Source organism: Melozone crissalis, unplaced genomic scaffold, assembly GCF_028551555.1.
Source record: "Melozone crissalis strain CALT ecotype California unplaced genomic scaffold, PUWL_Pcris_2 ptg000008l_1, whole genome shotgun sequence".
In the NCBI taxonomy this organism is placed as follows: Eukaryota; Metazoa; Chordata; class Aves; order Passeriformes; family Passerellidae; genus Melozone; species Melozone crissalis.
Window position 1 is genome coordinate 19068775 of NW_026535786.1, and position 24962 is coordinate 19093736.

Here is a 24962-nt window from a genome sequence, read left to right on the forward strand (position 1 = left end):
TGCCCACCCAAAATGGTAGCAGTAGGAACCTATCAATTGCTGGGAGCCAAAATGCCTCAGCTTTCCTGCAGTTTTTTGCAGGTGGAGTTTCCACTGGGGAGTATTTTAGGGCTCTCATCACAGCTTTTTAAATCGTTGCTCTAAACATACAGCAGCAAAAGAAAGAGATGAAGGTGCAATTTCTGCTGGCACCTACTCCTTGGGAACAACATGGAACAGCTAAATGGGTGCACTAACCACCACAGTGTACTGTAACCACACTTTTCCTTCTAGCAGATGGCAAAGAGCTCAGCATCTTGCTTCTCCAGGATTGTGTGTTCCACTTAGGAAGTCTTTATCAGGCCACTTGCTCTAGGATAGTCCTGTTGTGTCACTTTACATGGAGCCATTCTCCCTGGTAATCTGCATCATGCAGCACATAGTGAGCCTGACCCCTGCACAGAGCCAGCTGCCACATTTTGTCATCTCTGAGCAGCCCCAGCGGGCAGAGCCTGCCCTCAGCCCTGGCCACTGGCTCAGCAGTAACACAGAGCAAGTGGCTGCCCTGAAACTCTTGTGGCTTCGGCATGCAGCCTCCCTTCTGGCTGCTGGAAGCTTTAACCTGCACTGAGGATGGACAGTTTTATCTGGAACACAGAGCCTGTGCCTGCAGAGGTGGAGAGTGTGCAGTAAGTGGGAAGAGACTTGTGGGGATCCTACCAGCACAGGCAGGTGTTCACAGCAGCATCTCACGCAGCGTAGGGGGAGGGAAAACAAGTAATGAACAGACCCCAGCACTGATGTGTAGCAGTTCAATGTTTCAAATGTTTCAATCATTTCAACTCCCGTGTGCTAAGACTGGGAATGATAATGATCCATTTTCTGTTTGAAATAGGTGCAGTACTTCTTCAAGATTCTGGACAACTAACAGGCTCCATCCTTACCCACTGCAACAGACACGCACACAGAACTGTGTGTTCATTCATTTATTTGTCCAATGTTTCAACCTGACTGAAATACAAGATCAACAAGAGCACTGTACTCCTGGCTATTATTACATGTTAGAACATAGAGTTTTGCACTTTAGACAACATTTAACACCATTCTATGGGGTACTGCATTGCTTTTATAAAGTTTAAAATAAAGATTTATTTTCAAACATGTGACTTTGGTTTATTTCATACATTACACTTTCTTGCAGAAAAAATAAAATTGTACAACTGCATAAATATAAAATTCTTCCACCATGAAAATGGCTAAAACATTCAATAAAGACATTAGCACCACAGTGTGCGATGCCTTCAGCAGGAAAAAAAAAAAAAAAAGAGAAAAGAAAATATACAAAGCAGAGTTATGCCTATCACTGAGGAGAGTGATAGCCTGACCCAGTCTCTCACACAACATACTGGAGGATAAGGGAAGAGGTGGAGAGAGAGACAGCATTCGCTACAAAGCACAGTACACAATCACCTATTCTCTTTGACTTCACTTAAGTTAGTTTCCCTGCCACCCCTCCAAATAAAATACCCTAACACCACAAAAAAGCCAGAAGCCTTATGGAGTGCTGTTAAATATCATCTCAAAGGTGGGCCTTTCTTTGAAAAGGAACAAAATAATGAGGTTTCATGCCAGTTCTAGTCCCATTGAGTATTTACACCTTGGACAGCAAAAGTCTTTGCTCACAAGAAGTAGAAAACAGATACAATACATGGCTTGAAAAATGACCAGAGTATGCACCTATAGTACTGTACACTAAATAAAATACACAAGGCAGCAATACTTAGGGGCCAGAAACACTGCTTACTACAAGTCAGTTATGGAATCATAATTTACAGTAAAAATGGGCATGTCCCAAGGCTCAATTTTGTTTTCTTTTGTCATTTACAGTAGAATAAATATTTGTCGCTATTGCTACACTTTGTTTACATTCTAACCTAGTAAATGCAGAAAGCTAGTGTAAAGCATATAGATTACGTGTAGGTCCCATACGTATGACAGTTTGTTCAAGACTAGTAGGTTTTCTTTTTTGTTCTTTTTTTTTTTTTTTTAACCTTTTTAAATGGCTAGGAGAAGGAGGAGGGGGGAAGAAGAGAGTTGTGCTTACGATCAGCTGCTTTTTATGTCGAATTTAATATCAAAGCGTCCCTGGAAGCGGTCCTTGTCGCTGTAGACGATGTTCTGCCCGTAGGCCCTGCACTCCACGCGCACCTCCACGTCGTAGGTCAGGTTGGTGAACTGCACGGCCACCAGCGGCTGCAGGTAGCGCGGCTGCAGCAGCTTCCCGTAGTAGGGGTAGTACTGCAGCCCGAAGCCGGGGTAGCCGCCCATCCCGAAGTACTCCACCGTGCCGATCTTGTCTGCATCTTCCTCTCGCTGCAGGGGGAAGAGGAGGCACAAGCAATGACAACCACCCAAACTTCGGCAGCCCTCAGCTGTGTCAGCAGCTGATTCTCAGCGAGACTGTGACCTCCCATTTGGTCAGTGCTGGTTCCCACTGTGACAAGAGCCACCAGTGGTCTACAGGACATGTCAGCGCACATCAGCCAGGAAAAGGGCTTTGCCTAATTTAAAGCCTCAGCCACTTAGACAGTTAGAAACCACCAGGGCATCCTATGGTACAATTGCACAGGCCTTGGCTACAGAAACTTTGCTGTTTCTCAGCTGCTTTGCACATGCCAAGTATGAAATATCTTCCATGGAGGCCTTATTTTTTTTGCTGCAGCACAGCACTTGGAAGCCAAATGGCTACTTTTGAACATACCTTTAACTATCTTGCCCTGCTTTTACCCCACTCTGTGGAGGTAGCACTAACTCATCCATCAGCAGGGCAGGGCTTTGAGAAACTACTGTTATCCCAAGTAAGAACCACTCCATTAGTCTATAGAATGGCTGGCAAGGAGATAACTACACTTGGACAAAGGCTTAGTCATCTCCTGCAGCTTCCCAACTCTGCTCTGTCACATTTCCAACTCACCTTGGCAACACAGTGGACAGGGATGAGATTTGGGTTGTATTTTGCCATAATCTCAGGAGGGAGGCTTTCATTGGCTGGAGCCTAGAAGAAATCCAGAACAAGGGGATTTTACACACTGGACACTCCTCTGCAGACTGGAGCACCTTTGCAGCAACAAAGATCAACAGTACTGAACACACACCGTTAACTGGAATCTCTAATGAGCACAGTTCTGAGGCAATAGCTCTCAGTGGTTCTTGGGACAGATAAGTAGTGCAGCATAACTGGAAGCAGGGGAACTTGACCCAACCAGAACTGCTAGCTGTTCTTACAGCTTCACCTGCTGTGGATACAAGCAGGTCAGGCTGGGTTTAGTTCCATGGTGCCCCTGGGGAAAGTGTTTCATGGCAGTGTCTATAGCTAGCGGGGCTTGTTTTTGCAAGCTCAGGCAGTGGCAGGATTGCACTGGTGCAGGATTTGCCACCTGCCTGCCAGGTGCGTGTAATCAGGACTGGAAATGCACAGGAAAGAACAAAGTGTGGCAGTCTCACCCTGACACTGCTGAACTTTACCACCAACAAGGAAGGACAAAAGCTCTGGGTATATCAGAGAAAGGTGCGAGTGCCAACTCTCATAGTCCAACCACTAACCCAGCTGGTCTCTGGTCTTTTAAAGTGCAGTGGTATTGTTTGACAACATTGCAGTTTCAAATCTGCTTTACAAACATTTTTCCCAATGCAAGAACTATGGGGTCTGTGCTGGAGTGTGGAACCACAAATAAATTCTGCCTTGGATGCGTTGTTTCTAAATGAAATCTGCAAAGTCATTCCGTGACCAGACCCTGCTGTCTAATGCAGTCTTGGAGGTCTCCAGAGCTCCACTGCAAAAAAAGAGAGGAACACACCAAACCCTTCTCTTTCCCAGACATCAAACATGCACATCTCATGTCACCCTACAGCCACCACAGTACATTCTGCTAAAATGTTTCCACCACAAATCAGATAAACCAAAAGTTTGTCCATTTTTGTAGCGCAGGACAAGCTCTCTTTGAAGGAAAACATTCTTCAGGACTCGTTAGACAGCACCAATTCCCATCCTCAAGTGCCCTGACAGATGGGAGAGAAGGTGGCCTAGAATGCCATTTGCACTGTTCTCCATCCAAAAGACAGAGTGGCAGGTTTTGCACACCACCTTATTCAACAGCACATGTTTTGCCACTGAATTCTTAAAAGAAATTTTTAGCATTTTAATGCACTGGGAAAAAAAAAAAAACCAGAAGGAAAAGCCATGAATACCCAGATTAACACCCTTCCGCATTACTGCAGACTTCCGTTTGGCTGAAGGGCAGAGCAACCACTTAGGAGAGATATCCTAAAGCCTCTGGAAAACTACAATAAATTAACTAAAGACCTCCTCACCTTTCTTGCAGCTGTGCCTAACTTTCAAATGTAGTTTACTCTTTCGAGCCTGTGTTTCACTCTGGTATTTAATATTAGCATTTCATAAATTAATTAAGCAGCTATGGCAAGGCAGACAAGAATGCACTGCCTGAGGAAAAGAATTGAGTGGGTCAGGGCATGACAAAATATACTAATGTTACTAGACAGTGTTGGTCTGGGATGGTGCCTTGGAAGCACACAGGAATTTAAATTGGAATTTATCATTTGAAGAAAATGCCCCTTTATGGCAACTCCAATAGCAGGCTCAGAAGTTACCAGATAAATAACCAGGAGGTTGCACTGTGAGGTTCAGTGCTACTTGTTACCAACTTGCAGTGCACACCTTTCACTGCTTTCCAAGTAAAAGCATTTTTGAAGCAAATTCGTCAAATTGTATCACAGTTTATCCTCTGCAGCAAGAGTATCTCTTTCCAGAGACCAAAAAGCAGGCCCAGCAAATCTGCAGCCAACCTTTCCTCCTGATCAGTAGCATCTGCTAAGAAGGGAAGAAAGATACTTGCCTGAGGTTTGAAGCCAATGATTCTGTTGAGCTTGACAAGGATGCATGGTTTGCCATCCTTGTAGCCATAGGTGGGATCATTTAGTCCAGAACAGTTGTCCAGCCATTCACGTTTGAATTTGCAGACTTTCTTCTGGCCCTGGGCATCATTATATGGTCCCCTCTCTTTGTATTCAGTGGGTGTGTCTGTCACAGCAGGGGAAGGAAAACAACCACATGCATTGGCATCTTGTGTGTCCCTTACACTTCCCTGGGCAGGTGGGATTTCCCTCACCAGGGCAGTTGAGGGGGTCCACAGACCGACACCCAGCCACCCCCCAACACAGGGCTGCTCCCAGACCAGCAAGTTTTATGGAGCTTTGTTTTATAACAGATTTCTTCCAGAATCATCAGGCTCAGAGACCATTTTTTTCTGGGCAGCTTTTACAAGTGGGTTTCCCTCAGATTTGATTCAGATGTATTATGAGGTGAGAGTCTCATTCACATGATTACAAATAACCTATTAAGGGTAAACACCTCCCAGATGTCTGACTGCATGGCACAAAGAGGACCAACACTAGCTTTAGCAAAGTCATCAGTAAAACCCTTGTGGCTCTCAGAGAGAACAAGGTCAGTGCCATCTTCAGAGTCAGATGAAGAGTGAGTTCTCCAAGCGAAACGTGGGGATTCCCAACCCTCCAATAAGCTGCTAAATATGGCCCAGTGTGGTCTGCCCAAATTAAATTAATGAGCAGTCAGTTAACACACATGCTGCTGGAACAGCTCAAAACCAAGACCACCACTGCTCAACCTCAGCTTCTGGTAGATCTGACAGAGCCATCATTCAGTCCTCAGTGTAGGAAACAATCAAGACTTACCTCCACAGTCCTGAAACACGATGTTTTCAGTTTGTTGCTCATCACTATAGTCCCTTAAGAAATTATCCAGGTTCCTCACATAGGGTTCATAACTTCTGGGATCAGAGGCAGTAAAGGAAATTTCTGTCTTTTGAACCTGGGGAACTTGAGTCAGTCCTAAGAACAGCAAAATCAGGGAGAAAACATTAAGTACACCTCAAAGCTGCACAGCCTCCAGGTGATACCAAGAACTTAACTCCTAATAATAATCTCTGTTTTTCAGACTTAAGAACTTTGACAAAGCAGCTTAAGCTCACTGAAGGAGAGGTTCTCCTCTTTCCAGCAACAGTCTTAAATCACAGCATTTAGATCAGGTAAAAAGACAAAAATCACAAAATGGAGAAGTGAGGCTACAAAGTCTAGCCTTCCTTCAAAAGAAAGCACCAATCACAGGTCCACTGTGCACTTCTGCCCCCTCCTCGAGGACAGAAGGGAAGTGGTGTGTGAGACCAACCACACAGAACATAAATATCCCTAACAGGCTGCCTTCAGTGTCTGCAAACTCTGTGTTTAGGATACAGCACAGCTCTACACTCGTGAGCTCCTGCAACAAAGACAAGAGGTTTCCCAAGTCTGGTCACGCTCTGCCAGCTGGAATCCATGTGGCCTTTGTGTGTCTCCCCTGTGGGATGCAGGGCAGGAGACATTTTCTCCCTTAGTAAATTCAGCTGCCTGAGCACTGCCTCCTCTCTTTTCACTGCCTAATTGGGTATTTCTGACTGTAAGACAGCTCAGAAGATGATTTTATCAGCAGCTCATCACCAAGAAGGTGAGTAGGAAATGCCACCAAATAGAAGAATTGTTTAAAAGACTCTCCAGATTCTGGGCTGTGCAAACCAGCTCAGATTTAAACTATGATGCATGGAGAAGAGACTACAAACAAGAAATGCCTACAGATAATGAAAAGCAGTCTTCCTTTGCTCTTCATTGTGGAACTTGGAAATAGTTGCTCCTATGCAATGTTTAGGTCACATTTTTATTGAAAGTATTACTGCATGGCTAACACTTTAATTCAAGTAATAGGAACCAAGTTCATACTGCTTTTGTGGCAGCAACTGTAATTATTAAGAGCCTGACTTTAGTTCAGTTTGTCCTCTTCATTTTAGCAAGATAAAGAAAATGAGCAAGGGAGCAGCATTTGCTTTGACACCTTCCACAACAGGCCTGTTGCCAAGAAGCTCCTCTGGTGCAAAACTCAGGCAGCTTAGGCAGCTGGCCCCAACCCACAAGAGCTTGTGACTCCAGCAGTTTTTCCAAAGCCACTTGAGTGCTTCTGCTCAGTCCCTCCACAGACCAACTGACCACTCCCTCCACCCCCCTGCCACTACCCACTAACTTGGAATTTGTAACCTAGGACAAAGATTACCTTTGTTCCCCTAAACACAGCTCCTGGTCACCAAAGAGAAGTCCAGCAAGGAGCTCCGGTGTTTCAAGTTTAATTCCTGAAGCAGCTTTTAACTGCTCAAAATTCCCTCTGCTACAAACAGACCAGGATGAGTTTACAAGTTTAGCAGCAATTCTCTATTCCTCTAGCAGAATGACATCCTACCCTCCAAAGTCAGTGGCTTTCAACCCTTTTTTGAGCAATTACTCATCTTCTTGCTTCACAAACAGTTTATATATAGAAAAAATATGCCAGTTGCCATTTTAGTAAGGGACTTCAAACCCATCCTGCCAAGCCCTTCTCACGTTACCACTCAGCTGGGAGGAACAGACTCAGTCACCTGAAGTGGCTGTCTGGAATTGCAGCAGAGGCAGGCCAGGCCTTAGGTCCTCTCCTGGGTCTGCCTTTTCCAGAGTTCAAGTTACAGGTGACATCCATATTCACATACATATTCAAATGTGTAAATACAAAAAAAGAAAAAAAAATCAAGGAAACATGGCCAGGCTTGTTAAGTTCCAGTCAGGCAAGTGACATTGTCAGTTTTGCTCGACCTCCCCATCTGTTTCTTGTCTTGGCCAAGGTAACACATAGGGCACCCACACAGGCCTGGCAAAGGTGATGTGAAGGTCAGCAATAATCCCTGTGGTTTATAAAAGCCACCCAGTAGAAGATCCCTGCTCTCTCTTTAAGAGACCCTGGCCACTGATAGATGAAGTCCAAAGCCAACCCTCTGCCCATCAGACAAGTGACTTGGCTGGAGAACAGACTGCCATCCCAAAGCATCCCTGTCTCGTACATCTCCACACAACTGCCATGAAGCCTTGGCAGTAGGTCCAGCAGTTGTTCCAGCAGCCAGCACAAAGGAACCACTGTTCCTGCCAGGTAGCCCGTGGCCCAAGTTTTCTGCCTGACTGGGAGCATTTCCAGGTGGATGGATGAACCATACTAGACCAGACTTTGGCACACGAGTGGTTGCTTTGTTTAGTATAGGAGCAAAGTGGAGATCAATCTTCCCACTTACAAAGTAAGAAATACAATCTTTATGAATATTAAAGACTTGTAATGAAAAATACCTTTATCCTAATTAAAAAACTGTGTTACTGGCTTCTACCATAACCTCCATTCTCACATGCCTGCAACTGACTGGATGCAAAGCCCTAAGCCCTGATGTATCATTTCCTTCTGTACATCCCATAGCCAAACTAAAAGCTGCAGTGGCGTTAGCAGAGCAGCACTATCACTGAAACCTTAAGCAATCTCGTGTGGAAAACCAAGCATGTTTGTACAATGGCAGAAGGTAACCTCTGCAGAACACTAACATTTCTGGAACATTCTCTCACCCCCACCTGGCAACTTAAGCAAGCAGGACGAGAAAAAGCGCTTAAAACTTGGGCCCTTGCAGTACTCCCTGGCACATATTGCTACACCCAAGGAAGCGTGTGGCTGGCATAAATGAAGCTTTTAGGGGCTGCATGCACTGGAGGAAGCCATTCATGAGCAAGTCCTATGGGGGAAAAGAAACAAACCCACAGGTGCTTTCAGAGCCAGAAGTCTAACAATCCTCTCCCTATCCTCTGACTATAATCTGTATGACACAGCTCTGCATCTCAAGCTATTACAACAGAGATGCACCATTGTGTCACATGTTATGCTGTTCTTTCCACACGAAAGAATGAAGTAACTCAATGCTAAAATAATGACAAATTATAAAATTGCCACAACTGGCAACTCAGAGTGCCTTGTTAAGAAATGAGACTCTCATCTTCACTTGGCTGACACTGTCCACGTAAATGATAAGCAACGCCTTGGTTGGTAATGGACACCACCTTTTGTTGGCTGTGACTATACAAGGACATCAAACACTAAAAAAAACCCACGCAAAGTCATTTGGGTTCTTTTCTTTGGCTACAGTTCCACTTCCAAAATGCCACTGCAGATTAAAATCCTATTTATTCCAGTTCATTTAAAAGCAGTTTTCCACATAGATTTTATCATTCTAAGCTGCAATAGCAAGACTTCAGGAGAAGTATCCTGAGGGTAAAGAGGAAGAAACTATAAGTGGGAAGTCAGGCTTATTATTAGGAACAATTGTATAAGGCCATAGTAACCACTCTTGCTCCATCACACCGTGCTCATTTCCAAGTACCATGTAATCTTTGTTCCAAATGGGTATGAAAACTCCAGAGATGACACAGACAACAAATTGAGTGATCACTACACCCTCCCCCAGCTCACTATGTGAGGCTAGATTTTAAAAGGCACCATATCAAACAATGTCCTTCCAAGCTTGCAGTCAACCTCATCCCTAAAGTACAAAAAACAGGTGTGAGTTTTCTGCAAATGTAGCAAAATCTGCTTGGCTGCAACATCCTGGAGACTGAGATTTTCCCTAGCATAGGTGCTGCTGAGATGAGAGAAGCAAAGAGCTGCAACCTCCCTGCAGGCAGCACACTCTCCTTTGAATTCTCCCCACCACCTTGCTGCTGCTGTCCAAGCTAAATCAGCCAAGTGGGGAACACACCAAAGCAGCCTTTCTATGATGCACTCACTGCCCAGCAGAGCAAAGCAGGAACACCTGAAATCCCCTGGCTGGAGCAGGGATTCTTCCTTCCAGCCACCACTTCCAAAGCTCTGCCTCAGGCTGCCGTGAGCTCTGTCCCCTCAGCCCGCCTGTGAGGGAATGCTGTTCCACGGGATGCACACCACAAGATGGCAGGATACACAGCCCAATTTTACTGGGGTGGGGAGGGGGAGAATGAAGCATTATTTTTAGGGCTGCTTCCTAAGAGGCAATATCCTCATCCTTCACTAGCAGCAGGGCAAGTCCTCTGTGTTCAAAGCAGAGTCCGAGCCTGCGGCACAAGCGAAACCGGGAGCTGGGGCTGTCACAATGGCAGGGCTGATGGGCAGGTGAACTGCACTGTCCCTTCCCCCACAAGACAAAATAAAGAAAAAAATAGTGTAATGGAAAGGTACAACACTCAGCTTGCCCTGAAGCCCTGTATAACATTCCTGTTGTGTTCAATGCAGAAACCAATTACCATATTAATGACACTTGGCTACAAAAATAGCACTTTATGGCTTTCAATGTTATACCCATGTCAATAACTCAATACAACACCCTGTAGGTTCTGCTGCTGTTATGAAATCTGTTGTATTTCAGAACAAGAATGATATTATAGTAGCCTCTACAACATTTCCTCTTGCAAATCCTGAAGGCAAGTTAGTTTTCCCTTTCTCAAAGCATTCTGGGCTGACAACAACATTGACTTACCCAAGAAGGACAGAACACTGTAAAAAGAATAAACCAGCTTTTCTGGCTCCCTAGAAAATCCAGGGCTTTATCAAGCTGCCAGTATATTTATTTGGCTCACAAGTTTTCCCACAAGAACCAGGAATTAGATTTGCACAACATCCTACTTGATATAGCTCATCATTTGCAGGTGTCTCAGACCACAGAAAGTTCAAGTTTGGTGCTCACCACACGTGTTCCTTGACAGAATAGCAGCTGTGCTTGCAGCACTGGGGAGAATCCTGCACAGCCAGAGAACACAGGGATTGCTGACCCCCCAAACAGCAGTGCAGCCACTCACTACCAGTCAGTGTCTCTGAAAGCCTGCATTAAAGGGCGATTTTGGACTCACAGTTTCACAGCTGCTGTGCTACAGGACAAGGAATGTACTGGATACCAAGTGCCAGCCTCCACCATGCCCTACACCAGCTTGTCCACATCTGTAGGAAGTGCTGTCAAGTGATGCTCTGCAAAGGATCCTGTTCTATTTACTAATTATTTCTTTGAAGTTTTATGCATATGTCATTGCAGCTTGGTTCAAACCCCTTGTTTACTGGCTCCCCACTGTCCCACACATTCAAGGAGGTGGATTTTGTTCCCCTTGATTTCAGTACCCATTACAAAAGATTCCTGACAATCTTGTCGTTGTTCCTCCATTTTGATTTCTGCAGTAGACACTACAAGAGTGTCTTGAAATTAAATTCCTTTTCTTTGTCAAAAAAAAAAGAAGCCCCAGAATAACTGGTGCAGTATGCAATTAAGATATTTATAAAAATCCTCTGCAGGCTGAAGTCTTCCACAAAAATTTTACCAGAGTTGCTGTGAAATTGGAATCATAAAGTGCTGTTTCATAGAAAGCAATCAGTTTACCTAGAACAGGTAATTATGTGACATCTGGCTGAACAGCAGGGCTATCTGGGTGAGACCTCAGATCCATGGGTGCCTTTGCTAATTATTTCATGAAGGGGAAAAACACATTACTGAGTAACAATTACCCCAGCATTAGCCATGCTGGCTTTTCAGATGCAAACAATGGCTCTGGGCAGTATCACTGGCAGTCTTTCCTGCAAATGTCAGGGCCCACTGCAGAGATTAAAAGAGCTGCTTTCAGTGCTTAAGTCAGCATTTGCCCCGGCCATGGTGGTGGCACATGAAGTAGTATAACACACTAACACAGGAGTTCCAGCCTCTGTTCCGTGTTAAAATCATGTTGGTAGAAACTCAGTTATCTGGAAAAGATGACTTAGCTGAGCTGTAGCACCATTTGGTGACAGTGACATTCCCTGTGTTTAGGGCAGGGATTCACAGCACAGCATTACAGGCAGTGGGGCTGCAAGACAGCTCAGCATCAGGGCCAACTTGTGTAGCTACAAGCCATCAGTGTCACAATTGTCACTTAAATACCACTGTTATTAAAAGCTTCTGAACTGTTTCACAGAGCAACTGGAGCCGGATCGTTAGGATGCCCAGTGCCAGGCAGCCTCAAGGTCACTGGCAATGTGGGAAGGCAGCAGTGGCGCAGCTCCCCCTGCGCTCCAGCCGCCGGCTGCGGCGGGACTCGGATAGCGCAGCCCGGCAGGCGGAGCGCGCACCTGCAGCAAGGGCCACGTGCTCCTGCTGCCCCAGCCAAGGCCAGCTGGCCACAGGCACTGCTCAGGCATCATTTTGAGCAGAGATTTCTACGTCTGTGAGGACAGGTCACACATCAGCAGCTACCAGACCCACCCAACCCTCCCTTCACCTCCCACACCAATCGGTTGCAATTCCCACTAGTGAGTGCCACAGCATTTCTAGAGCACAGGGTACTGTGGTGTTGGATAAAACAACTCCATGAGCACTCCCAGAACTGGTACTGGTACGCCGCTTCCACTGACAGAGCCAACATTTTATCTTTATCCCTTCACTTACCCATGTGAACAGAGTGGTTCTGAAGAAAGAAAAATCGAACTCAGCTTCCTCATACAGCCTGTTTCCAAAAGTAAAGCCTTTACGCCTCACCCCATCACTTCAGCTTAGGGGAAGGGAAAACCAAAGCAGGTTCAAGTTCCTCTCAAAGAGGAAATGTTTTTCTCGTGATGCAACCTTTAATTCTAGCAGGATTTTCTTCAAGCCCCAGTACTGTTAACACAGAAGGCTGAGAACATACCCACCCCCTACAAATATGTGTTGCAGCAACAACATGCTTATTTCATCCTCCTTCTAGAGGTGAGTAACCAACCCCGCCTTCCCAGAACAGCTTGCACGAAGTCAAACACGGGCCTCCTATTTAGTTACCTGGAGGTGCCACTCGATCCTGGTATTTGGGCTCAAATTCACTGACAGTGAGCAACATCACTTGGATGGTCCCGATGAATATACCTGCCAGGCAACCGTAGAAGATGACATAGAAGAGGAGGATCTTAACTGCAAGAGAAAACAAATAAAGAGGAATCAAATCAAGCCCTCATGGCAGTCATGCTTCAGGACAGTACTTCCAACCTTTGCCACTTGCAAGGAGGTGCCCAACACACAAAATTCAGATGTTGCAAAGACATCTATTTAAGAGTGAGATTATGCCCTGATGCAGAGAGGAAGTGTAAGGCACTCCAGTTGTTTGGTGGTGGGGAAACATGAGCCCCTGAATAAATCTGTGAATCAGGGTTTGGGCTTATAAAACATAAAGACTAAACCATGTTCCCCCACACCTTCAAGGATCCCTTGGCTGACCCAGCACCACCACCATAGACCCCTGCACTTGCCAGGGTCAGTGATCCAAGTGCCCCACAGCAAGCATGGGTGTGCTTGAAGGATACTCATTCCACATAGCTCTGGGCTCAAAGCTATTTCCAGGAGCAGTACCAGTAAGTGTTTCATTCACATTTACAAGCCATTGTAAAGCCTGATCTCGTCTAGTAGTTCAGGCCATCACCTCCAAAAAAAAAAAAAAAAAGACGGGTAAAGAGTTCAGGCCAAATTAACTTCAGTACTCCATCTCAAATGTAGGAAATTATGCTTAAGGTGTCAAAATACTGCACATTTACCTGGCTTGTGGCTTGTGTACCTACAAAGACACTCTTGTGCTGCTCATACTAATTAGTGAATTACATAACAATGAAAGACTAAATACAGTTTCAGTCTAAAAGGAGCGTCTTCTAGAACCATCTTGAGGAGGGACTGGGAAGAACGGAGCTGCAGCCCAGCTCTGGGTATCAGTTACCAGTTTACAAGGATTATCTGAACAAATTAACTGCAGGGTAACATGCTATACTACACACCACCAGGCCACCTACAAGGGTAGGCCAGCCCATGCCAAGCAACTGTATTGCTCATCAGGCTGCAGGGACAGGCAGAAGCCAAAGACAACTTGAGAGTGAGCCTACTTGATATCTCAGACTGTCCTCATCTAATCGCAAACAAAACAGATGTAGTTTATCTGAAGGACTTGAAGTGATGAGATACCAGAGAAGGGGAGTAAGTAGTGGGCGGAAATATTGCTTCTCACTCCCCAGCTCCATCAAAAAAACCCCAAACCTACATCATTAGAGAAGGCTCACAATGAAAGCTGGCATCTGGTTGTTCTAAGTCTATGAAAGACAGGCAAACAGGAGGGCCACCCAGAGAAACAGATGCTGAGGGACACTATCAGAAAGGTATCCCAATCCTCTTGTCTTCCTCGCGTGCACCGGAGGTAGCCAGGGCTGAAGGGGAGAGCTGGGTGCAGTAACGTGGGGCTCCAGGAGTTAAAGCACTCTTTGGTATCCAGGCAGCGTAAAGCAAATGGCCGTGACGTCAGGGACGTGTGGAAATTTTTTCCAGAGCACGGTCATAGGAGGTGCTGTTGTAACAAACCAAACACTAATGCTGTTGTCTGCAGCGTAATGCCTTTGAGTTTTGTAACATCAAAAGGCAAACGCTGGGAGGTAGCTTATTTAATCAGGTTGCCAGCCAGGATGCTCTAAACGCCAAAGACACCTTGAGGGTCAAAACCACTCCAAGGTCTCAGAAAATACACAGTGGGTCTAGAAATCGAGCACCACGGGGTTGAAGGAAAAAGCTTCTTGCAACAGGTATGCTTAGAACAGAAGAATCTAATCGTCAGCCTGCAGATCAACTCAGCAAATGGAAATCAGTCCTAGGCAGATAGGTACGGACACTCTGGGAAAGGACCTGGTTCGGCCTCCGCCTTTAAAGCGCTGCGCAGTTGCCTGGTGCCTCAGAAGCAGAAAATACCTCTCCATGCGCACCCACAACCCCATTCTGCTCACGTAAAGATACGGCAGAAGCCTGCTCTAGTCCACCTGCCAGAGCTGCCGGCTCTGGACGTGGCACCTCCGAGCCGATCCATTACAATAGGAGCTGAATTCAACATCGCAAGGGTGGCAACACCGGCTGTGGTTGGCAGCAACTGGAAGGCTGCTATTAGCGTAAAGAAATTAAAAGTCTCTTTAAGCTAAATGCAATGAATACAGGACAAGCACTTATGAGGAATGCACATAGAGCCATTTCCTTCTTGCGGAGATATTAAAAGTCAATTGCTCCTTCTCAGCGGAGTAAAACTCGCTTAGTTTCATTTATCCGGAGAAAACAGAAAAAAGAAAAAGCCTCTGTAAAGTCTAAGCCAGGTGAGAGCTGGGAGGTCAGGGTCCCCCGACGGCGATGCTCCCGGGCCGGGCCAGCCATGGGGAAAGGAAGGAGACCCAAGGACGAGGTGCCCTCGACAAGGTCGGCCCGACCCCGCCTCACCCCCGGACCCACCTGGAGCCGCACTCGGGGGGCAGCGCTCGCCGCCCCCGGGGGTCCCGGCGGACACCGAGGGGAGAGGGCAGGGGGACGCCTCGCCCTGCCTCCCCCACCCCGGGGGACGCCCCGCTGCCAGCCCCCCCCGCCCCGGCCGCAGCCCCGCCGCAGCCGGCGGAGGCGGAGCGCCGGGGCCGTGCTGCAGCGCCCGCCGCAACGCCGCCCCCCGGCCCCGCACTCACACCAGCTGCCCCCGGTGCGGCCCAGCAGCTCCTTCTTCTCCGAGTTCCAGATGAATTTCTTCCAGTTGCCATCACCGTCCTTGGCCTTCCCGCGGGCCATAGCGAGCAGCGGGGTGGGCGAGCGGCGTGCAGAGACCTACAGCCCTCAGCAGGCGGAGCGGCCCCGGAAGGTGCGGATGGGTGCGCCCGCCCCGGCGGCGCCGGCCCAATGGGGCAGAGCGGGGGAGGCGGCCGGGGGAACGCGAGAGAGGCAGGGAGAGCGCGGCGGAGGGCACGGGGCGCGGAGCAGCCGCGCTCCCCGCGCAGCGCCCCTTCATATAGGCCGCGGGCTCCGCCCTGCCCGCGCCGCCGCCAATGCGGATCCGCCGAGCGCTCCGCGGGCGGGGCCCGGGGCGGGCGGGGCGCGGTGGGGGCGCGCCGGCGGCGGGAGCGGCGCGGAGGGGGCGGGGGGCTGCGGCACAGGCGCCGGGGGAAGGGTGGGCGCGGGCCGCCTGCCGCTCACCGGAGCTCCGACCTGCTGGGCCGGGCAGGTGCGTGTGTGCTACCGCGGGGGCGCGCGTCCCTTGCCCGGCTGTAGCTGCGGGCGCGTGTGCGCGCATCCGTACACCTGTGCGCGCGCCGGTCCGCGCACGTGCCCGCCCGTTCCCGGTATTCCCGCCCCGCCCGCTCCCTGCGGTCCCTGCTCCCGCAGCAGAGCCCCTCGGCCGGGCGCTGCGGAGCACCGTCCCTCTCCTGTTCCCGGCGCCTCGCGTGGCCGCCCGCCCCGCTCCGCTCCGCCGGGCCCGCCACACTCCGGCGGGCTCACGTGTAACGCGGCTGCGGAATAACGAGCGCCGACAGCGCTCCCGGCCCGGCGCCGCGCTCCGCCGCCCGCGCCCTGGCAGCACCAGGCGGGAGGGGCGGGCAGGGGCTTCCCGGTGGCAGCGGGCCTTGCCCGTCCCCTGTGGCGGAAGGGACACGACTTGCACATGCGACAGCCGCCGCCCTTGCGGGGTGACCTTCAGGGCGCTGCACAAACGCCGCAGCCGCCGGCAGCGCACCCCTGGCCCGGCCGGGTGGGGTTGGGGGTTCTCGGCGGAGGCACCTCTGTCATCACAGGTAACCAGTGTGCCTCGGTCCCCTGGTACCATTATAGGACAGTTAAATTAAATCTGTATCCAAGCATACTTGGGTTTACGTCTGAACTTCCTGTCGGGTTGTAATATTGTATTCCACATATTTTCTTGCCCTTGATACATTCTCTGAACTTTAGCTCCATCTTTTCTTTTTCTTTTTTTTTTTTCCTTAAGGTCTCGAGTTGCAATGACTGCACCTAAGATGAGCCTTTCCATGGTACTACCTAGCAGGTGCACATTCTGGCAATTCCCCCAAGAATGACCTAGCCTGGAATCAAGGACCACCCAAACTCAACATGCTCTTCTCAGGTCTCAAGAAGAAGTGGTCTGGTCACCATTATCACATACCCTTCCTAAGCCATTAAAGCTAGCATTTAGGGAACAACCCATAATAAGGCACCCTTCTCCATGGCTACAACCCTGAACCAGCCCCTGAAGCAACAAGAGCTGCTTTTTTAGGCCCTCAGTCTTACTTTGCTGGGGCCACTCTAGGTCCAGACAGGCCAGATACTCTCAAAGTTACAACTACACTCATGGCAGTGGCTGAGGATGGCTTCCTTAGCTTTAGACATGCCACCAGACTTCTCAAAGCCATGAAGGCTTATGGGTTAAAGATACATGGAGATTGTGTGCCTAGAAGGCCTAGAAGTGTGTGTTTAATTGGGAGTGTCTGGTTTGATGAATGCACCTTGATACATTATACATGATCAAAGGGAGCCAGGTGTGCCACACAGATTTTCATGCTGGGTTAGGAGAATCAGCTCTCAGTGGTGTTTATGTGATGGGAAAGAGCTGGAGAGCCATAGGGAAGAGGATAATTGGAATCTGTCTTTTCTCCTTGGTCTCTGGGTCAGAGCTGGTCTTTTAAAGAGTCCTGGTGATGGTGGTTGATAACAAAAGCAAACACAGACAGCAGTACCTGATACCCAAGCGAGCATCATCTATGCTGCAGGGAGGGCAGTATCAGTTACAACTTAAGGCAGCTGTGATTACAATCAAGCCAATAAATACACAAGCACTGCTGAAGGAAAAACCACCCATTTTTGACTCCCCAGACCACTGTGCAGTTGCTGCTCTTGCCAGATAGCCTGTTTCTGTCAGCTGCTGGGCTGAGAGCTTGCTGCTGCAAGTCTGCCGTGGCAACTGAGGAGCTGAACTAACTTTCCTTCTAACGCCCTGGGTGCAGTTTTATAGCTCAGGTGTGCTACCCTACAAAGGACAGCAGTTAGGGAATTATGTATGGGTGCATGGTGGTGTCACCCAGGCATGAAATCTGTTCACCAGACAGCCTGCCCTGCAATGTTATGTCTCATGTTTTCTACGGGCTAGGACCCACTTCATCTGCTCTGTGGCACAAGCAGCACATGAGTTAGCTCAGGGCACATCCAGCAGCAGCAGTCTGTGCAGCCCTCTCCTTCCTGCCTTCTGCCTGAGCAATAGGGTCATCCAAAACAAAACAGGCATGGGACATTCAGGGAGGTTCAAGGTGATACTGAAATCGGATGTTAATGGAGGTGCACTCTACCACAGCATTATTTCCTATGACCACAGAAAGTGAGTTTGGAGAAAGCAACTAGAGAAGATCTAAAGAACTGTATCACAATTACATAGTAAATGGCCACCCAGTAACACGATCTTCCTCTGAGCACCGCACACCATCACTACGAGCTTCAGTGCTGCTGGTGGAAGCCGAGCTGCAGGAGCTCCTGGCCTCATCAGTGTTTGTTTAAGGATCACTGGGAAACACTCTCCTCTTCCTGCAAGCATTTGTATTTCTGTATAAATACACAGACAAGTCCTGTTGGGTTGGTGGTGGCCAGAAATATCAAATCCCTGTGACTGCACAGGCTGGGGCACGCAGGATGTGGAACGGGCAAAATGCCCTTCATGAGGGTCTCAAACCATTCCTGCCAACCTTTTTCAAAACCGAAGACTCTGTCCTGTGCATGCTCAGGAGATGCACTTTACCTTGATGTCTGTGAATTATCCTCTCAGAATAGCAGCACTAATAGGCAATGAGGTGCCAAATTTTATTCAAATTTACTGTGTGTTTGGCTGCTCAGATATCAATCGGGCAGTCTCTAAGGCCACGACTGTATGATCTGATTTTTTAAGGCGATAAGGGCCTGAGGCAATGTTGGAAGCTGCCAAGAACAAAATGTGCAAAGCAATGCAGGTCCAGGAGATTAGCTGCAGGACAAAGGATGGGGTCAGGGAAAGCTCTGCACTGACACCTAGGAAGGAACAACTTACAGGATGGAAGCTGCTAGGCGTTTATCTCACTGCCTTGAGCATAGCCATCAAAGAGATTTCCTGCTTCCTTTCCATCTCCTGCTTTGTGGGACTGGAAGAAGGCACCTAGAGCAAGGAAAGGTGCTCACTATAGGGCAGGAGGGTGGACAACTATTTCTAAAGTAGCAGTGAAAGAGAAATGGCCAGTGCAGAGCAAAGCAAAGCAAGGATTTGCCTGGCTTGATTTCTGCCCCTTAGTGCCATTTTTGGGGGGAAAGGAGACTATGCTGCTAAAGGTCACACAGAAACTTTGGGCAATGTGTGATCTAGAAAATCTCTGAAGATGGCTGTGGGTGATGCTGTGATGAGCAGCAGCAGAGAGGCATGCCAGGACAGGGAGCAACCCAGGCTGTGGGATCAAGTGCAAGTTATAAGGTGACAGAAGTGTGTAAAATGGCCTCAGGTCAGTACTATTCCATGGGCTGCCACTGCAAACAAATGGGGATGGGCATGCCCAGGAGCTGGAAAAGGGCAGCTGCTCAATTGCTTGGCACCAAGCCTGCATCGCACACAACAGGTGAGAGAGGACGAGGAACTGAATGGCAGCCCTCAGACTGCTATCAAGATGCCAGGTGGCAAACAGTCTGTAGTCCTCTGGTGGCCTTGAGGGGGAGAGTAGTGACCCTCATGAACTGCCCTCAGAGTCCCAGCAGAGTGTGGGACTGTGTGCCAGTGTTCGGTCCCCATGCCAGCTTTTTGGTCCTGCGGGACACTGCCTTGGGATTGTCCTCCAATTTTCTGCCTGGGATGTTCAGGAGAAAAAAAAAACATTCAGAGGCTGCTATACATAACACTGGCTCAAAGGGGGTATGTTGTCTCCTAGAACAACACTGTCTTTCAAGTCTTCCTCCTTCCTCTCCTTGTCCCTCTTACAGGTCTGGGGTCACTAGCGATTAGATTTACAGACACATGCAATTGGTTCTCTGAGCACAATGACTGCACAATTTAAACAGATTAACTGTGTATAGTTGTGCACGGTGAGGTAACTAAAAGGTCAAGGATTCATGAACTGGTAGGCCCTGAGAAAGTAAAAATGTGTAGAAATAACCTCCCCCCAAATTCAGACATGGGGACACTATTCTTTTCCTTAATGTCAGTTTTAGTTATGGTAGAGTGCCTCCACAGCTCACTCTTGGCAAAACGAGGTGTAAGACAACAGCCGATAAAACAGTTAAGTGACACTAAGGAGCATGTATGGATGGAAAACCAAAAAGGATCTGAGGCATTTGCCCAAAACTTCTTTTGCTGAAGAGGAAAACAAAGAGCAGACATCAGCTGATGATGCTAAAGAGGATGGCATCCATCAGCTGGATTAAATGGTAACCAGGGAACAGCAAAGACAATTTGGAGACAAAGAATGAGTTGGTTGGAAAGACTGTATAAACGAAAAACAAAAACCAGAACAGATCAGGGAAGGGCCTCAGACTGTCAGAATCCAGTCTGGCACATCTCAGCTTCTGTGGAGGTCAGCAGCAGGCGCCCAGTGCATGGCCTGACCCCATGGGGTGCAGCATGTGGGACTCACACTCCAGGAGGGGGTGGGACCTGCTGGTGTGCCTGCCTGCCTGCAGATGCATTAGCTGATTGTTGGGAGTGGTGTGGGCACCCCTAGAGCTGGAGTGGCCACAACTCCAGTGGGAAAAGCACATAACTGAGGGAGCTGTGCTCCCAGAAGTGACTCCCATGCCAGTGAGAGATGCCCACATGTCTGGGGATTATTTACAAAGATGTGTTTAGGAACCAGAAGGAATTTATAAGTGTTTTCTAAGTGTCTAACCTAGTGATGAACTGCTGTATTGCTGACATAGACCCTGAATGTATAGTTCATGGATTGTTCATTAATTACATCTCCTTAATAAATCAATAAACCCTTTCAGTCCTGATTTGGTTTAACTTAGGTGAGCTGAACCACTTTTCCCTGCCACAATGACCAGCTGATGCAGTCTTTTGACCAGTCCTGGTGGGAGAAAGTCTAAATGCTCAGTGATAGGAAAAAAAAGATTCACTTTATGTTGAACTGGTGACTATGTGCAGAGCAAAGGAAGGGTTTTGGGGTGGGCTGGATGGCAGGTGAAGACAGAAAAGGGGGATGCAATAGAGACTACATGATGTTTGCCGGGTATTTGACAACTGGAATAAATACTTCTAGTGGACAGTAGGGGTTCTGGTGATTGCTACAGTGAAACCTGCCAGCTACCAACACTGTTCTGATGGAGACAAAGGCAACAGGAAGTTGGGAAGGCAGCAGAAGTCACATCATATTGCCAGAATTTTGCTTTTGGGCTTAGATGGAAAAAAATACTCTGATCTCACAGAAAAATAATATGAAAATACTGTTTTGCAGGAAACCTACCCTGTTTTCCTAGGCATATCTGGAAGTGATCACCACACAGGGAAGGAGCATTACCCAGGAACTAGCTATGAAGTTAGTTTTGTGAGCACATGTTTTGTGATAATGGGCACCTGGAACCTTACTGGAGCAGTAGCCAGCTTCCTGGTATGCAGCCACCAAGCTCAGGCAGCTACATGAGCTCCTGATGCAGCCAGCAGCTACAAGTTTGAGGCATTGATACAGCTTCAACCCTGCTGGTCCAAAAAAATTGTCCCCATTTGGCTCCTACTGGGTATAGAAGCATTGTGCACCCTCTCTACAGCTGCCAGCACTTTTCTGTTCAGGCAATAAGATCACAGGACTTCATTCTCCACTTGGCCCTGATCATGAGCCCCATACAGAGTTTCTGATGAAGGCTGTATTTGGGCACCAGCATGCTTGTCTGCTCCAGTTAGAGCTCTGCTGTCTCCAGTGCCAGCTAGCCGGGTACATCTAGCAGGAAACCAAGTCAAAGAACGAGAACTAAATAAACTCCAAAACTATTTTGAGGCCTTCTCTAAAAGAAAAAAAAAAAAAACAACAAAATTTCTAAAAAGAAAAAATCAGAGTGGAAAAACATTTCTATTTTTAGCCATCAGGAGCAAGACTTATCTAAGCAGCACCACACAGGAGCTAGCAATGGGAATGGTAAGTTCAGGTTCAACTTGTTCCTAAACATCAGTAGGATGGTACATGATTTACAATGCCTGTCAGAAGCCTTTCTCCTTCTCCTCATCAGAGGTCTTTTCCCTGAAACTATTCACAGATGTATGTGGTAATTTTAAAGATTGCTCCAGCATTGTCCATACCAGAACTTCTTACCAGCTGAAGGTGGATGTCTTTGCAAACCAGAGAGCCTTCTGCCTACTGTGACCTTCTTGGAGGACTTTGTTTTGGCTTGGGTTGTCTGGTTCCATGGTGACATCCTGCAGTGACCAACACTGCACCCTCACTTGAAGTGACGCATGACGTGTAAAACACATTTTCACTGGAGAATCCCTCTACAGCCCTGAACATTTAGTTATTATGATCAAAGACATCATGCAGCTGTGATGGAAGCTGTCTGCTTTCATTTCACTTGTATGAATTTGGTGGTATGGTAACCACTTTGGAGTCTGAAATTCCTTTTTCTCTTTAAGCCAGTCCCATGGACTGCAGCACACTACACAGCCTGAGAGGCATTATCACGCAGGCCAAAGGGGGCAGACACATCCAACCAGTGCTTAAAAAGCATTTTTCTCATTATAATTCTCATATAATTTTTTATTATAATTAGTAGGAGTTAAGAACCTGACCTGTGTGAGTGATTTAAAAAGCTGGATGAGCCTCAGTGTGTTTTTAGATGCTTGTATACCTTGGAAAATCTGTTTTGCCTTTGTGCTCAGATAGCCAGGATATGTTTGACACGGACATTTGTACCAGATCTGCGTCAAAGTGAATCCATCTTGCAACATCATGATGGGACCTGGGCAGTTATGTTGCTGGTGGCCACAGACTGATCAGGCATTTCTCAGAAACTCTCAATCCTGGCTAAATAAGATATCACAAGTGACTGCCACAGAGAAGTGAACACCATGAGCAAACAGCTCCACTCATATGTCTGCCCTAACAACAGGACAGGTCATGTGCTGTGATGCTGCTGTTATTGACATAAGGTGATACCTTTGTTTTTCCCTTCTTTAAACCCTATTTATCAGCTGAATAACACAAATCCTTGGAGGATATAATCATGACAAGACCTCCAAGTCAGCTAGTTTTGAGTTATACTTTTTCTTTCACAGGAAACATCCCCAAAATATCAACATGCAAATCTGTTCTTCTGCATGTTAAAAGAATTCACCAGGCAACCAGGACCAGGAACTGAATAGAAATTTCTTTTTCTCCCCACCCATATTTCCTTTTGGAAAAGCAGTCACTATTGGTAATCAAAGATTAGCTACTATTGCCTGATGTTCAAAGCAAATGAACAAATGAACACTCCTTACCAAAATGGTCTCAGCTAACCAGTTTTGTTACAAGCTAGTTTTGCTGACTTGTAAGTGCATAAGACCAGCAACACCTGGAACATGCCAAAGGTCTATTTAATCCAGTGTGTCTTCTCCAGCTGTGGTCAGTACCAAATGTTTAGAAAAAGAGCCTAAGAAGAGGGCAAGTACACAGTGACCAGTGTGATCTCCCAGGTGCTAGGAGTCTGTCGCCTAGGGATTTCCCAAGGCAGGGAGTATGCTGGCAGCTAAGTAAACTGGGCGTAGTCCCCAGCCTAATCTGAGGCTCACTTTGGAGAAGTAGTTTGTATCTGGCAAGTTGCACCTCCCCCTCCAGCCTAATGGTGTGACTGCAGCCCCTGCAAGTTCACCTGGGTTGTTGTAGCGTGTTTTTATACTTTGTAATACTTTGAAGTAGCTTTGTTTGGTATCCCTGTACTTTTCCCAAATGGTTTATCCCAGACTGTACCCCTTTCCCTTTACCGGTGTAATCCCTCTCCCTGGATGAGATCATCTCCAAACCCCCACTCTGGCTCTCTGTCAATCACTCAGCATCCCATCCCCTCCATCTAGAAGCTTCAGTCTAGGTTGTCAAGTGATTAGCCAGGGGTCAGCCCCCCAAGCCTTGCCCCATACGCTGTCCTAAATGTCTATTCCTCAATACCCATCCCTTAGGGTCACTTATTGGTTAGTAAAATGTTCTCTGCTTTCGGTTTCCACCTCCCTTTCAATGTAACCTTGGCACAGGAGGCCCCTGAGGTGTAGGAGCTCCCCAGAGCCCCTGAATAAAACCTTGGATTAGCCCCTGCTAAGAGTGAGCCCTTTATCTTCTACCGATGTCTCTGGTGTCTCTCCTGCTGCAAAGGCGACCAGCCCGGGTGCCCTCAGTCCCCTCGGGGCACAGAGAGCGTCTCCCTGCTGTCGGCCGCAAAGGCGACCAGCCCGGGTGCCCTCAGTCCCCTCGGGGCACAGAGAGCGTCTCCCTGCTGTCGGCCGTGTCGGGGACTCGGGACTGGCCGGGGATCCTGAGAGGCTCCCAGAGGGACAGAGACACTGGGTGAGCTTTAGAGGCCAGTGGTGTGCAGGGCTGAGGGAGGTGTCACCACAGCCACACACCGCACAGAAAGAGTCAGCACTGGCCCGTCACTGGTGCATTTCACCATGGCCCAGAAAGAGGGTTCAGAGCTGTCCCTGGTCTGGCTGAGTAAGTCACCGTTAGCCTCAGAGTGCCCCCAGATCAGCCTTCCCATGGGTGTGCAGTTATAGGTGAACCATAAACCTCAGTGGACACACTTGATGAGGGAGGTACCATACCTGTCTTACTGTCACACTGCTATTTGAGCATCCACGTGTCAACGCCACCAGAAAACAAACAACCTGCAGCACAAGAGTGCACAAAGAGAATATTTTTCCTTCTTCAGATGCAGCCTCCTAGCACATGGGAATTGCTTCTCATTTTTCCGGCAAAATGACCGGCTGAGGTGGCCTTTGTGTCACCTGTGGTGACTCACCAGCTCATTGGTCTGCCCTTGCCGCACGAGGCTTGCCACATGGAAGGACACATTCTGCTAGGCCCATACTTAATTTATAACGGCTAATTAATTGCATAATGGATTAGATAGCAAGGTCCCTGGTCTATATGTGTTCAAAATGCCATCTGGAAATAGGCTGTGTGGTTAGTAAGATGGCTGCTCTCTTAAACCTGATACCTTTGTAAGAGAATCTGTCCCAGCATTATTGATGAGTCAGAACTGTACAATAAAGATGTGTATTTTATT

The 24962-nt window shown here is 47.9% G+C and overlaps 2 protein-coding genes across 2 annotated transcripts in view; one reads left to right on the plus strand and one right to left on the minus strand.

The window, feature by feature from the left end:
- NME7 (NME/NM23 family member 7) overlaps positions 1-1316 on the plus strand; it is an 88860-nt gene extending 87544 nt beyond the window's left edge. Inside the window, exon 12 of the mRNA XM_054270002.1 lies at positions 875-1316. Within this exon, the coding sequence (XP_054125977.1) occupies positions 875-907 (33 nt within the window). The 3' untranslated portion in view covers positions 908-1316. The remainder of the gene's footprint in view (positions 1-874) is intronic.
- Positions 951-15696, minus strand: ATP1B1 (ATPase Na+/K+ transporting subunit beta 1). The gene is made up of 6 exons (XM_054270003.1): positions 15422-15696; positions 12738-12866; positions 5749-5904; positions 4893-5077; positions 2954-3034; positions 951-2352 (listed from the first exon to the last, which is right to left on the minus strand). Exons 1-6 carry the CDS (start codon positions 15519-15521, stop codon positions 2086-2088), a joined length of 918 nt encoding a protein of 305 aa, XP_054125978.1. The 5' UTR covers positions 15522-15696; the 3' UTR covers positions 951-2085.
- Positions 15697-24962: the final 9266 nt, after the last annotated feature.